Source organism: Podarcis raffonei, chromosome 5 (genome assembly GCF_027172205.1).
Source record: "Podarcis raffonei isolate rPodRaf1 chromosome 5, rPodRaf1.pri, whole genome shotgun sequence".
In the NCBI taxonomy this organism is placed as follows: domain Eukaryota; kingdom Metazoa; phylum Chordata; class Lepidosauria; order Squamata; family Lacertidae; genus Podarcis; species Podarcis raffonei.
In genome coordinates, this window is record NC_070606.1 from 75888426 (window position 1) to 75904330 (window position 15905).

The following is a 15905-nucleotide window of genomic DNA, read 5'->3' on the forward strand; positions in this document are numbered from 1 at the left end:
TTAAGTTCATGACTTCTCAAAGAATGATGAGTCAGCGGTATAGGAGAAGAGCTGCCAATTGACACTAATACATTAACAGCTTGAAATAAAGAAAATTCGGAAATATACCAGGATATATACAGAACAATTTGGGTGACTTCAGCTGTTGCTGCTATACATATTGACTTTCTTGTTTGTGCCTTGCTTTGAAAAAAGAGAACGAGCAGCAAACCATGTTCTTCAAAGGGACCACTGCAATAGAATTCTCACCCAAAGATCTGCTAAAATCTCCACTAAAATCAATACAACACCCATGTAATACTGGAATTGTGCAGGAGTTTATTTCCTGGATGTCCAAAAGTCCTTAGGCAGACTACCTCTAATATAGGCGGATGACAGCATGAAACTAAACACATCGAACCTACAACAAAATGTTACAGTGAGGGGTCTTCTTGTCCAGGTTCCTATTGACCAGGTCCTTTTCTAGAATACTCCCATATGCAACCCCCCCACATAATCTGCCCGCATTCCACCTGGCCACTGAACATGCACAGTCATCACTGGAAAAAAGAATTCCATTCCAATGAAAAATCTTGAAATTTTGGGGTTCCAAAATTTTCCAAAACCCTGCATCCAAACCCTCTTGTTTGTAGATGCCATTTGAGCTAATATAGGATATTTATAGAAGATAGAATCATTCTTTCAAGTGACCTAAACATAGCCAGAATTTTAGCTTGGTTCATCACTAATTTTTCACAATTGTGTGCAAAACTGATGTACTCCAGGAGTCATAAAAATGATTCATAAAGTGGTTCAACATACCCTCTTTAATTGGTCGATATAGATTTTTGTATAAAAAAGCTGATCGTCATCGTTATCTTGGAGGTTCCATTGTTTCACAATACTGTTTACAGCTGGAGAATATCCAATAAATCCTGAAAGAGACCATAGATTGAACTAAATAAAGACATCACTGTTTCCACTTTAAAATGAGCTGCCTGCACCGAACATCTAACTTCAGGAAGTCCCAGTAGATGAAACTAGATAAAGTTTTCCCATCCATTTATGACCAGAGACTTGTCTTAGTACAATTTCCCTGAATCTCTGTGCAAGTAAAATCCTCAATGATACACTGGGCAATAGATATCAGTTATAATATAGACATGGAAGCATGGGAACAATTGTGGAATATGGATATAAAATTTACAGCACGTAAATGATATAAAAATGATATAACATTGGTATCTAACACTGAGTAACCTAACAAAAATGTATAAATCTAAACCAAACAAATGTTGGAAATGTAAAGAGAAAGAAGGTTCTTTTTATCATATGTCTTATACTAAGGTTAAAGCATACTGGGAAATGATATATAATGAATTGAAAAGGATGTTCAAAATAACCTTTGTAAAAAAAACACTACCACCAGAAGCTTTCCTTTTGGGAACTATAGAGACAGAACCACCTACTGTATTTTTTGCCCTATAGGACACACTTTTTCCCCCAAAAAAATGAAGGGGAAATGTGTGTGCGTCCTATGGGGCGAATGCAGGCTTTTGCTGAAGCCTGGAGAGCAAGAGGGGTCAGTGCGCACCAACCCCTCTCGCTCTCCAGGCTTCGCGCAGCTCTCCACAAGCCATGGGAGCCCGCTCCAGGCTCCCGCAGCTTGTGGAGAGTTGCCTGCATGCTAAAGCCTGGGTGCGCTGAGCTCAGTGCGCCCAGGCTTCAAGCTTTGCGGAGTTCTCCGCAAGCCGTGGGAGCCCGGCGCCGGGCTCCCACGGCTTGCAGAGAGTTGCCTGTTCTGGGGACTGGGGTTGGGGGAAGCTCGGGCTTCCCCCGCCCCAGCCCCGCACCTGGGGGGGAAATAATTTTCCCCCCCCTTTATTTGCCCCCCCCAAAAAACTAGGTGTGCCTTATGGGACGGTGCGTCCTATAGGGCGAAAAATACGGTAAATATATGTATGCTACCATACTATACATGTGCTACTACAGCGGCAAGAATGCTACTCGCCCCAAATGGAAAGAAGCAGAAGTCCCAGAAAAGGAAGAATGGATACAAAAACGTATGGAATATGCAGAAATGGCAAAACTTACTGGTAGAATAAGAAATCCAGATAGCAAACTTTTTATAAAAGAATGGAAATGGTTTATTGAATATTTATAGATAAACTGCAAGCAGATAAAAATATTGGCAGGATTAATGTAATAACCTGCAGTTTCATAAGAGTATCCATTTAAAGTAGATAATCAAATGAGCAAATTAAATGTAGTTGGATATGCAGAAGGTATTTAAAAATAATTTAAGGAACCACAGAAAGAGAGGGAAGGAAGTCAAACTTGAAATGTTAAAATGATTGTAAAATTAATGAAATATATAAATTTGAAAATATAAATAAATTAAAAAGAAGAAGAAAAAGAAGAAGTGGTGTGGAATATGTGGTCTTCCAGATAATGTTAGGCTTCAACTCCCATTATGTCCAGCCAGCATGTCCCATGGAGTCAGGAGTGATGTGAGTTCTAGTCCAACATGACATGGAGAGCTTTAAGAATGGCATCAAAGTGTGAGAGTAAGTCAGAGTTCATTAGCTGCTAGATAAGTCCTGCCCTGGAGAAATAGAAAACATCTAGTTTTCAAAGTGGGTGCATATCTGGAATATAGAATCACAGAATTGTAGAGCTGGAAGGTACACAAAGAACATCTAGTCCAACCTCCTGCAATGCAGGAATCTTTTTGCCCAATGTGGGATTCAAACCCATGACCCAGAGCCTCATGCTCTACCAACTGAACTCTGGGCTGGGCAGCTGCCACAGACTCTCCAGAAACAGTAGGAACGCCATCAGCACTAAAGAAGATGTTTTGTCAACCGTTTTTGAAGTTTCATTATGATCAAGCATTAAATAAATATTGTGAAATAAATCAAACAGTTTTTACGAACCTACCTCCTGCATTAAGGTACCGTTTTCCACTGCGAACAACAGGGTACTTGTCTGCTAGTCGTTTATCAGGCCATATCAATCCATCTGCTGCAAACACTACCTTGTGATTAGCTTGCTGGAACTTCTTTAACAACTCTTCAGGTCCCCCAGCAAATATAACATCATAGCTGAAGTTTGGAGGAATAAAAAGATGAGCATTAAGGGCATTTCTAGGCTTAACATAGACATTCAAAACAGGAGTGAGTGAGTGTGTATACACACACACACACAGAGAGAGAGAGAGAGAGAGAGAGAGAGAGAGAGAGACTTAGAATAAATCTCATTTTCAAAAAGTTGTTTCATGTGCATATTTTATTATTTAGAAAAGATGATGCATGCAACCTCAAAGAGATGCATACAATTCATTTACTCCGAAAATCTGGCTAATTGTCACCATACCATTCACTTGGGCTGCATTCATACTGCAGTTTATTCCATTTTCTTGACATGTTATTTCGTGCATTATATTTGAGCTTTTCACACAACATAAAATGTACTTCCAGAAAACTAATTTTCTCGTCATGTATCACTTCCCAGAATACCCTCACTGGATGCCCTTTTTTCAGCTCTTCCTTTCACCACCACACAACAAAACCAGTTTGCTTCGACTTACACAGGGCACACTGAAGTATGCAAATCTAGTTTCCTGCAGTGAGCACAGATGAGCCTCCACAAGAAGCAACATACTGGGATATAAATAATAAAATTATTATTGCTACTACTACCTATACACTACACCAGGAATAGCCAATGTGGTGCGCTCGCTCTCTCTCTCTCGCTCTCTCTCTCTCTCTCTCTCATTAACCCTTGCCAGCTTCACCAATAGTCAGGGTCCTTGGAAGTTGTAGCACAACAACATGTGGAGAACACCAGCTGTTTGTCTATGCCCTAAAAAGTAACAGCCAACTATTACCTCAGTCCTCTAGATGAGATTTAGGACAATCACAGGGACAGCCAGAAAGAACCAATTAGAAGCCATTTTTCTTCTTCGAAGTTTGTTTTAAATTAAGTGAGCTTTGTACTCTAGAAACTGGTTTCTATTCAAAAGATATGGTGAAGTGGAAAAATAAAAATAGGCCAAATTATCTGTGTTCTCCACACCTGTACTTGACAAGTCCTGAGAAACATTTGTGGTCTTGTCTCAGAAACAGTAAGGTTTTTTTAATTATTATTTTAAAACATTTGTTTTCTTGTAAGAATGCCTTGTAAATCTAGAAGACGGCAATAGGCAGCTGCAACAAATTTAGGAGAGCCATCCCTGTGTGCCTCTTTCCAAATTTTATGAAGGAACTTTTAAGAACCGATAAGCAAAATCATTCTAACAGAATGTTCTTTCACAATAATTTTAACCTCAGGAGTCAGCATAACAGTCACTAATGTGATTAAGCTTAGCACCAAACTTTTCCATCCATTTAACGATATTGTTTTGTTTTTACATATTTGTCTTAAATTCAGGAGTGGGAAAGCATTATTTTCTGTTGAGGGCAGCATCTTCTTTCTGCTAAGGCAATGTGGCCCTCAACAGAAAAGGCCAAAGCCAGTAGTGGGTGAGGCCAGAGTCGGAAGTGGGCAGGTCCACTCTTTCTCCTTCTCTGCCCCCTGCCACTTCCCCCCATTTTCTTTCTAACAGCCACTTCTCTCCCTTCCTTGTCTCGCTCCCTCCCACTCTTCCACCTTCCTTCCTTGTCAAGGAAAGTACAAACTATTCTGGTCAGAGGTTGAAACTAATCACTTGCAGAGAGCTATTGAAATTATGCAAAGCCTCAGGACTTCAGGTTCCCCACCCCTGTCTTAAAGCAATAGCTGCTAGGTTGATTTTATTAATACAGTGGTACCTCTGGTTAAGAACTTAATTTGTTCTGGAGGTCTGTTCTTAACCTGAAACTGTTCTTCACCTGAAGCACCACTTTAGCTAATGGGGCCTCCCGCTGCCACCGCGCTGCCACTGTGCGATTTCTGTTCTCATCCTGAAGCAAAGTTCTTAACCCGAGGTAATATTTCTGGGTTACCGGAGTCTGTAACCTGAAGCATATGTAACCTGAAGCATATGTAACCTGAGGTACCACTGTATAAGAGGGCCCTTCATACATTCACCCTCCAACTTCTGAATGGGGATGGCGATAGAGTGTGTAGAGTTTATCAGGCTCATTCCTGCTCTCGTGTGTGTTTTGTACACAAATGAGGTGCCTGAAAGGGGCTAGTGCAGGCTTCCTCAACCTCGGACCTTGAGATGTTTTTGGCCTACAACTCCCATGATCCCTAGCTAGCAGGCCCAGTGGCCAGGGATGATGGGAATTGTAGTCCCAAAACATCTGGAGGGCCAAGGCTGAGGAAGCCTGGGCTAGTGTTTGGGTTTTTGTTTTGTTTTTTGTATCAGATTGCTTGCTCTTTAAGTGCCTGCATAAAACACCACTGCCTTGTGAGTGATTACAAATTCCCAAATCTGTCTGCTCTATCATGGTTGTACTTTTACACACCAGTTCCAAACATCAGTGATAATATCCACAGCTGGCAATACCAGTTCACAAACAGTTTTTCAGAGACTGAGGCTCACTGCTGATTCCTCTGCAGAAATAGATTGTTTAGGATGTAACATGCTGAATGTTGTACCGCATGATATCACAAACTATGGTATTTTTGCTGATGCTGCTGAGATTTTACAACTAACTGGAGACATATATTTGAGAAGCAATGTTTTAGCAGTGCAGCATTCAGTATATACAAAGCATTACTATGGTCCTTTGACAAGGAGTGATACCAATACAAAAGGGCAGCAGAGTGCAAAATGGGCTGCTTTCATTAAGGTGGTTTATAACAATCACTTGTTGTGTTCTTCCTTTGCCAACGCATGTTCTCTGGAAGAAAACCGATATGTTGGCTTTGGCATGCCAACTTTCAGTAGAACAAGGTTATTATAGAAGCTACCGCAGGTCTTAAGACACAGGGCTCTGTCACAACACACACGGTTTGCAAAAAGAAACCCCTGCTTTCTGTATAAAACCATGAAAAGGGCTAACAATGAATGAGCCCCTGTTGGAATCATTGCACTGCAAATTCATTAACTCAAGGAGGCCTTTGTCTAGGAACCGGAGCAATTATTGACTTGATTCCACTCAGGCAAATCTCTATTCAGCCATCACCATGCCCTTTTCATCCAATGCCTACCTTCTTTGCAAACACAGTTAATAAAACTGACTAGTCAATAAAACACAGACTACTTGCCTCTCTGAAAGTTACTTAGCTCAGTCATTACATCCAATGCTACTGGATTACATGTTCAGCTGCACCTATTTTAATGGCCTTTGGAAAGCTTAAGAGAACAGAATTGCTCTTTTGGATTTCAATAACACTGTTTTACAGCTTGGTGTTACATGTGTGCATCTGCAGTCTCTTATTACAGGGCCCCCCCTCCAAAAAAAAAATCGTTCCAGGTTGTCTCTAGTTCTCCCTATGCAGCACTTCAAATATTTTCTGGACACACGGATCCATTACCAGGGAATAAAGAAGACTTATGCCTCCTTTCATTTTCCTCTCCCCGACCACAAGCTTGCCAAACTGTATTCCCCTGCATCTGGTAATTCAGCAGTCCAAGATCTTGGCTGCCTCTATCCTTCCCCTCCTTGACTCCCCAGCTCCCTTTCTCCTCCAGTCTCTCTCCAGAGAGTGACTACCACAAATGCATAAGCTGTAGAGGTCCTTGTCATTTGGCAGTTTTAAACCACATGAGGGGAAGAAAAAGAAGGCCTTGTTCTTTTCGTTCTTTTTGCAGTCATGAAATGTGCACTCAAACAGGTTTCCTCTCTACTAAACTTTCAAACGTAATCTGTTCCAGAAGACCATTCGACTTCTGAAACATTTGAAAACCGAGGCACAAAGGACAGTCTGCAAATTTACAGAGAAAACTGAGAAAAATACAATGCCCGTTCGACTTCCAAGACGCATTCGAAAACGGAAACATTTACTTCTGGGTTTTTGGTGTTCGAGTTCTGAAATGTTCATCAACAGAGACTTTAGAAAACTGAGGTACCACTGTACACTATTCTTCATTTTATGTTCTGCTTGTCATCTTCTCCACAACCCTATATTTTCTTGCTGCTGCCACACCTTGGTTTCCTCCATCATCAGCCTGGTGCTTGCCAGATGTTTTGCACTGCAACTCCCATCAGCCCCAGTCAGCATGGCCACTGGTTACAGACTATGAGAGTTGGAAACCAAAACATCTGAAGGACACAAGGTGAGCTTTCCTTTTTTGCTTTCTTCTATATAGACTTCCCAGACAGCTAGTCCAACAGAGGCAAGAGAAGGAAACCTCATCCATGGGGCCAACTCAGCCTAGAGAGGGAGAGACCTATACTTTCTAGGACAGCAACTAATAATAATAATAATAATAATAATAATAATTCATTTATATCCCACCCTCCCCAGCCAAAGCCGGGCTCAGTAAAATAATACAGCATTCTAAAATCAATTCATTATAAAATTATATAAAAGTGCTGGCAATGTTTGTGGAATCCACAACCAGCTCTGATGGTAGAGAAGGAGCCAGGAAGCATTTCTCCAGGAAATGGGACATTCTAGGCATCACAAAGGAAAACAATGCCTCTTCAATGGGGCTTTCCCAAGAACAGGAGTGGAGGACTGAGCAAGAAAAGGATTTGAAATGAGCATGTCACATTATGTTTAAAGACAGGTTATGTGAAAAACAGCAGGCACAGGATCATGGTCTGGCTGCATTTCAGTGACAGAAGCTTTACAGCAGCGTCAGGCAGAACTTTGCATTGCAAAATATTATTTTTTCTCCTCATACTACCAGATTGCTTTTTTAAATTATGAAGTCCTCTTACTTTTTGTTAACTCCTTTTATGTTTAAGCTGGAAGCATTGCCCAGCTGCATAAAAGGATGATGTCACTGTACCAAAGTAGGTAGAGTTACATTTCAGACATCTGTGAGCTACATATGCAAGTTATGTTTGTCCTTTGGCTACAACTGCATGTTATTCTGATTCTGTCTAGTTCTGGCCAAGCTCTCTCTCCTGGGGGCGGGGGGTGGGGGACATTGAACTGCCACTGGAGGAATAGAAACACTCCAGCAGCACTTAAGAAAGTAAGGGCCCTACTTCTCCTTGGCAATGCTACAGCACCTGAGGGCCATTAACACAGTGCTGATCTAACAAGTCCAACAACATCTAAGTGAGCAGAGCATTCAAGGAGACAGAACCAATGCAAGACAGCAAGGCAGTAAATCTGCTTACTATAGAATCAGATGGTGATGGGTTCAAAAGAGGAGGGGGGACCTTGGATCACAGAACAAGGGGCCTATGTCTGAACATCTGTGCCTTACATTTAAAGGACTATTATACCACTGTGACAGTCATGGCTCCCCCGAAAGTCTAATGTGGCCTGAAAAGAACAAAGAAAAGCAATGTGATGTGGGCAGGGGTGTCAGACTAGACCCAAGGAAACCCTCATTTGAATGGCTAGTAAAGGTAAATGGACCCCTGACCATTAGGTCCAGTCGTGACCGACTCTGGGGTTGCGGCGCTTATCTCGCTTTATTGGCTGAGGGAGCCGGCGTTTGTCCGCAGACAGCTTCCGGGTCATGTGGCCAGCGTGACTAAGCCGCTTCTGGCGAACCAGAGCAGCACACGGAAACGCCATTTACCTTCCCGCCAGAGCGGTACCTATTTATCTACTTGCACTTTGACGTGCTTTCGAACTGCTAGGTTGGCAGGAGCAGGGACCGAGCAATGGGAGCTCACCCCGTCGCAGGGATTCGAACCACCGACCTTCTGATCGGCAAGTCCTAGGCTCTGTGGTTTACCCCACAGCGCCACCCGCGTCCCTTCCTCATTTGAATGGCTACTCAACCACAAAGTCTAACTTGGGCAAGTCACTATTTTTTCCCCCTAACCTGTCTAACAAGGTAGTTTTGAAGTGGGTGAAGGTACCCAAGCATGCAGCCTTCTGCTTTTGGAGAAAACTGGGATAAAAATCTGATAGTCAGGTGCAGAATTGGGCCTGTAGGAAATGTATAATATGATCCTTCAGAAGGTTTACAACTGTTGAAGCAGATAAATGCTTAGCAAAACATAGCAGACCTAAAAAAATGTCCCAAGGAGCATTAGCATTCTCTGAAGAGTTGAAAGATATAAAGAAATGGAATACAGTGGTTCCTCTGGTTACGAAGTTAATTCATTATGGAGGTCCGTTCTTAACCTGAAACCGTTCTAAACCTGAGGTACCACTTTAGCTAATGGGGCCTCCTGCTGCTGCCGTGTGGTTTCTGTTCTTATCCTGAGGTAAAGTTCTTAACCCGAGGTACTACCTCCGGGTTAGCGGAGTCTGTAACCCGAAGTGTTTGTAACCCGAGGCACCACTGTACTGTAAATGCAAGGTATTTCCTGAAGGGTGGGGGAAACCAAAAATTCATTCCAATCAGGTCAAAGAAGTACTGTATAATGAAGCCCTGTAAGAGCAATGTGTGAAGAAAAGTTTTTCAGGGTTACCTAATCTGAATTAAAACCACTGGCAGCATGACAGTAGCGGATCATATAAAAAAGCCACACTGGCCATGGTAAAGTTCCACTGCCAAAGGAATGCCTTGCTCAGAAGTTATGATTTGGCAATGTATTTTCTGGGCTTTACGCTTTCTTTTTTAAAAAAGAAATCCTTTGTTGGTAGGAGAAGAGGGAAGCTTAGCTAGCAAAACAATATTCATTTCACTCATAGACTTGAAGCATGATATTTTAGTTTGAAAATCTATCCTTCCTTCAGCTGCGATACTGGTGTCATCTGCAAACTCAGGAACACGTTTCTGAAATGGTGTACTTGAAGTCCTTTATACAGAGCCATACTGTCAGAATTCACTACTGTAGTGAAATAAATTATTGCTGTAGCCGGTCTCCATTTCCCTGAGAGGACTGAAACCTGTGTGAAAATGCACAGAAGCCTTTTACATAGAAAGATAAAGCTTTTAACGGTTTTCCCTGCTATTTTATTATATATCACCTTGAAACAATTATAGAGGTGAACAACAACAACAGCAACCATCTCCACACTTAGGTTTTAAATGCTGTGAATCAGGGATGAGGAATTCAGCACCTGGTATTGAAAAGTCTTGTCTAGATTGGTGCCTCAAAATGTTATTGCACTTCAACTCCCATTGCCCTTGACCTTTTGCTTTCCTGGCTGATGGGAACTGGAGTCCACAATATCTGGAGTCCAACAGGTTACCCATCCCTGCTGGAAACCATAGCAAGCTATTTTTCACAGAAAAACAACAACAACAATGCCTTCTCTGAAGGAGAAGGTATGTTCAAGACAGAGGACACTGACTTTTGCACTGCATCTGCACACATTGGATTGATCCAGAACGTGGTATAAAGTTATGCCATTCTTTGCTGAATTTATTGTGCTCTTGGTGCCTCAAATCAGCGGATTTGAGGCACCAAGAGCACAATAAATTCAGCACAGAATGGCATAACTTTATAGAATATATTAAAGATCACTATAAACATTTAAAAACATTAGCAGGATTGATATAGCACTTGTGATTTAAAACGATAAAGGATAAAAATGGAAATGTAATAAGTTAGATAAATGCAATTAGATGCGGCAAAAAAAGAAGGAAAATTATGGGAGCTATGGGAGGGGTAGAAAGAAGTACAGGGGTTCAGAGAATCCCATAAATGTATTGACATGCATTATGGTTTTAATGTAAACAAGTGTCTGTGTGTGTAAAAAAATGTTGTTTGAAAATTTGAAAATAAAAATTAAAAAGAAAAAAGAATGCTGATTTGAGATTTGGGACACATACATATATATTTATGCATATACATATACAGAATTACATATACATATATACATATACAGAATTACATACATAATTCTATAGAGAGAGAGAGAATTCAGAAGTGAAGTGTTATTTCTGTCTCTATAGCAAGGAAGCTGACATCCCATCAATCAAGTATACAAGGCTACATTGATTATTTGCTTCAGAATCAAAGTCAGAAATAATTGATCCATTGATTTATTATAATGTATACCCTGCCTTTGGTTGCTCCAAAATATACTTAAAATAGCATCTCTTGCTTAAAAACAGAACAGAAAATAAAGCACAAGAAAGAATATAAATTGGCAGGTGGGTGCCAAGTGAGCCTCTCTGGAGAATATGTTCTAGAGTGGAGGCACAATCAAGGAAAAGGTCCTTTCCCTTGTAACTACCTCCCCCACTCTTATATAATGGCTGGGGAAATGGTCTCTCATGTAGATCTCAGAAAGCTTAAACACATGGGAAAATAGGTAGCTATTACACAGGTAAGGTTGACTGACACGCTGTGTTTTTCGTAGAGGCAGATAATCTCGCTGCAAAAGAAAGCTGGAACAGAAAGCTGCTGATTAACAAGGGGTAAGGGGGGAAAGGCAAAAGCTCGTCTTTTGCTCCAAGCGGAACGGCAGGTATTTAGGAACTTTGCAGGGAAGGAAGCCTATTAAGTAAGCTGTATAATGTTACCCAGTGGGTTCATGAAGACTCCCACTGTTTTGCTTTTCCCCAAAGTTTGGCAGAAGAAATGTGAAAAGTGTGCCTTGGAGTTTCTCCAGCTCTCAACAAAAAATATAAAATGAATAAATGAAAATGGCTGGCTTGTGCTCCAGACAACCCTCCATTCAAGCTGGCTAACCCCAGAGTTGGACCTAAAGCACAGAGTGAAACAGGGGATGCTCTGAGTGGAGAAAGTGGTGCCTGGCTCAGAGCTGCATTTTCCCTTTTTGCAAAGTTGTAGCAGGAACTTTCAGTCAGTGGCAGGAACCAGATGCTCTCTAGAGTATGATCTCCCAGACAACATTTTTCCACCACAAGACGGAATGACCTCATGTTATTCCTTTCCTTTTCTGTGTCCCAGAGTGGCAGCATATTAAGGCATTCAGACAACTTTTGAAGTGGTAACAGTAGCAGCCATATGACAGAGTGGAAGGGCTTAAATATTTAAAGTATGTTTACAAATTCCAATTCCAGATTATCAGTTATCAGTTATAAATAGCTATATCAACCATGGGGTTTAATAGCTTTGAAATTCTGCCTGTTCCAAAGTGGCCAAAGTGAGTATTTTTCCTATCATGAAAACATTTGTCTCATGGCAAAACACAATTTACCAGGCCATAGTTTTTGTGTCATGAACTACTGGGAGAATCTGCAAGTCATTTGAGGTTTTTTCAACAATCAAGGGGTATATAAATTTTATTAAATAAAATAAATAATAAATTGTTGTTGTTGTTGTTGTTGTTAATTCATGTGTTGCCTTATACTCAAAGATCTCAAGGTGACATACATAGTAAATACTGAAAATATACAACAACATCTAAAAATGATTATAGCAAACAGCCCCCACAAAGTACACATTTCCTGCCACAACTCTCTCTCTCTCTCTCTCTCTCTCTCTCTCTCTCTCTCTCTCACACACACACACACACACACACACACACACAGAAAGCTGCTAAAAACCACCAGATATCAACATTCAAATGCTTGCGGTGTATAAAGGTCTTTAGCCTGAATGTACCTAACAATATAAGCAATACTCAAATAGGTTTTTAAAAAGTAAGAATATGCATCTAATTCTTATGAACAGAAATTGAAACTCTTAACAGCATGCAAGTTTCAGGAGAAATGTGCGGCTCATTACATTGCGCATCAAGTCTTCCACTTCCTTATTATTTGGGTGTCTCACCTTGAGAATGTCTTAAAACCTGTTTTGAAGTCTTGGAGAAGCTGCTCTCCTAGCTAATTGTGGGAAGCAGAGAATGCTGTGCTGTGGTGTTAAGTTCAGCCAGAGGACCTGCCATTTCTCCCATAGGAAGGAAGTTAGATTGGCAGGCTTCCACAGGCCATGTGTAAGTGACTGAAGCCGAGTCCAGACAGTTATTCCCCATAGAGCTAGATATTCAGGGTGGGGAGGGCATTACCAACTAGGTTGGCTCATTCATGGTGCCCAGCCTCCATGCTTTGGAGGCGATGTCACACACTTGAAAAATGAAGGTTACGCAAGGGGCTTTTTTGAAGAGGGAACTCACAGGAACTCATTTCTGGCATCTCTCAGGTGGGTGCCATTGCCATTCTAAGAGAACAAGGGAGGTGTTCATGGTGAGTTCCGGCACCTCTTTTCCTAGAAAAATAGCACTGGATATTCATCATTAAGAATCCACACCTGCTGACATGTATATGCTTAGACACTTTTGTGCAAATGTCATCTTCAACATGTGAAGGGCTGGTGCAATAAGTGAGCCAGCAAGCAGGATTCAGACTTTTCCCTTCCACACTCACCATTGTAGCACAAAGACCACATGTTTATTTTAGACTGCGTGTCTCACAGCTTCTTGAAGCTAGATAACATCCACTCCCCCCTCCTCCCTTCAAGGAAAACAACATGCCCCGCTGACAGTTTCTGCATCTGTAAATCTGTTAAACAAACAAAGCCTGCTTCTTATACAGCCTAAAATCTCTGGAAGTGGAAAGAAACACTAGCTTTCCCCATTTAAAAACTAGGACACAGGGAAATATATGCATGTTAACCAACAGCATGTCACAACAAAACTGATTTTCCCCCGCAGTCCAAAGTACAGGATCCAAAATAAATAAGTTATCTTACCAGTCAACATACATAACCACCAAATCCTCTTGATCAGCATACAATTCCAATGCAGACTTCAACAGGCGTACTTTCTGACCTCCTCCGATAGAGTTTAGAATATCTCCTCCTTTCCACTCTTCGCCTTTACCCAGCACCTAAGATACATAATGAAGGGTCTTGAGCAGAGTGTGCTGTCACAACCTGGACCATTATTGATCAGCAGTGAGATAGTATTTGGTCTTCATCCCATAAATTAGTGTCAGCTCCAGGGGGAATGGCTAATGTGTCCTCTGATGGGCTTCTTCCTCTGCCGGTAGGTCTTGGTATCTCCTGGTATTCTCCTGATGGACATCTGCTACAACTGCAGACATCTCCAAGCAAAAACACAAACAACTGTCAATGGCAAAAGCCACTGACTAGGGCAGTCCATAACTCCAACTTGCTTGTTACAGGTACCAGAGAATGCATTCACCCAGTGAACTGGCTGTTTGTCCATCAATGGATTTGACTTTGGCGGGGGGGGACGACCAATACCTGCTGCTGGAACTAAAGGCACTGGTTGCAGTAAATCACCACAAGCCCTACTGTCAGCAGAGGAGGCTGTTAGTGGCGTTGCTTCTGTCTCCTGCCTTTTTGGCACTGACCCATGAGTCTTCTTAGTGGTAGTTCACCACTGGTGGAATGCCTCCCTGGTGAGCTATGTCTTTCTCCCTCCTTATCAACTTTCCAGAGAAATATAAAGACATTCCTGTTTACCCAGGCATTTGACAGCTGATGGAACTTTAAATTAGTAACTGTGAGGGTCTGTGGTAGCTTTTTAGTGTTTTTAGGTGTTTTAGATGTTTTTAAAGGTAAAGGACCCCTGACAGTTAAGTCCAGTCGCGAACGACTCTGGGGTTGAGGTGCTCATCTCGCTTTACAGGCCGAGGGAGCCGGCATTTGTCCGCAGACAGTTTTTCCAGGTCATGTGGCCAGCATGACTAAGCCACTTCTGGTGAAACTAGAGCAGCACACGGAAATACCGTTTACCTTTCCGCCAGAGTGGTACCTATTTATCTGCTTGCACTTTGATGTGATTTTTAACTGCTAGGTTGGCAGGAGCTGGGACTGAGCAATGGGAGCTCACCCCGTCGTGGGGATTCGAACCGCCGACTTTCCGATGGGCAAGCCCAAGAGGCCCAGTGGTTTAGACCACAGCACCACCCGCGTCCCCCTTAGATGTTTTAAGGTGGTATTTAATTGGATTTAAATAGGGGTTTTTATTTTAAATTGAATTGTTTGCCACCCTGGCCTCCTTTGGGAAAAAGAGTGAGGTACAAACACAATCAATCAATAAACTGCACAAGACAGAGCTGCAAGTGGATTATGGAGGGTTAGTAAAAAGACAGCTATCATTTTATCAGCCAGTTTCTCAGGTCTTATGGGGCCTGTCAAATGCTCAACCCTTTCTGAATCAGACTTTTTCTTAAATATGATTACTGTTGTCCTATCTAGTGGATTAGGGGGGGTGGGGAATCCTCAATCCACTTCCAAAGCATAAACACTGTTTCCCTATCACATTTTAATTTCCAGTGCATTTTCTGTACATCAGTGAGTAGAAAAGAAACTTATTTTGAAGTGAAAATGTTTAGACTGAAAACAAGTTACAACAAAGCTCAACGCACACCTCCCATGCCTTCCAACAGTTTAGGCATATTAAAGACAGCATTTCACTGCCCATAAATTTTCCATGTCCCAAGCAGTCCTGAGCACTATGACATCACTCTAGAAATATGAGAGGCGATTCCTAACCAAACAGTAACCCAGCAATTACTTTCCACCACATAAGTCGCTCAAAGCACCAACTTGCTGAGAAAGAGAGGGGAAAGCTTTTGATTCTTAAACTAGGTAAGTAGAGTATTTCCAAGGATAAAGCACAACTGGACTAGGACACTGTGGACAATGGAGACAAACACCACTAATCCACATGTTGGAGGAGTTTCATTAGGCAGTGGTAATTGTAAAGTTTTGCCTCATTTGCAAAAAGGAATCCTGCACTGCTTGTGTTTCATTCCTGGCCATCACAGTGGGATAAACATTCATGCTATCACAGCTAAAGCACCTTCATAGTGTTGAGGTGCCAGAACAGATGGTGCATTCAGGATGGAATAGTATTTGTTTAGTTGGTTGGCCGGGATTTCTTTTTAATCTATTTTAGCTGAAGAAAAGGGATAAAGGCTCTGAGAACTGAATTAAGAGAACTGCGTGTTGCCTACACCAGCCTCTTCCTTCCAAGCACAAAATAAATTGTGCATGTATAGGAAATGTCCACACAACTGGAAA

The 15905-nt window shown here is 41.7% G+C and overlaps 1 protein-coding gene across 2 annotated transcripts in view; it reads right to left on the reverse strand.

The window, feature by feature from the left end:
* Positions 1–15905, reverse strand: part of PLOD2 (procollagen-lysine,2-oxoglutarate 5-dioxygenase 2) — a 59324-nt gene that overhangs the window by 23316 nt on the left and 20103 nt on the right. For both annotated transcript variants that reach the window (XM_053390196.1, XM_053390195.1), the window contains exons 3-5: positions 13602–13738; positions 2920–3083; positions 802–914 (exon numbers count right to left, since the gene is read on the reverse strand). In XM_053390196.1, the coding sequence (XP_053246171.1) occupies positions 802–914; positions 2920–3083; positions 13602–13738 (414 nt within the window). The remainder of the gene's footprint in view (positions 1–801; positions 915–2919; positions 3084–13601; positions 13739–15905) is intronic.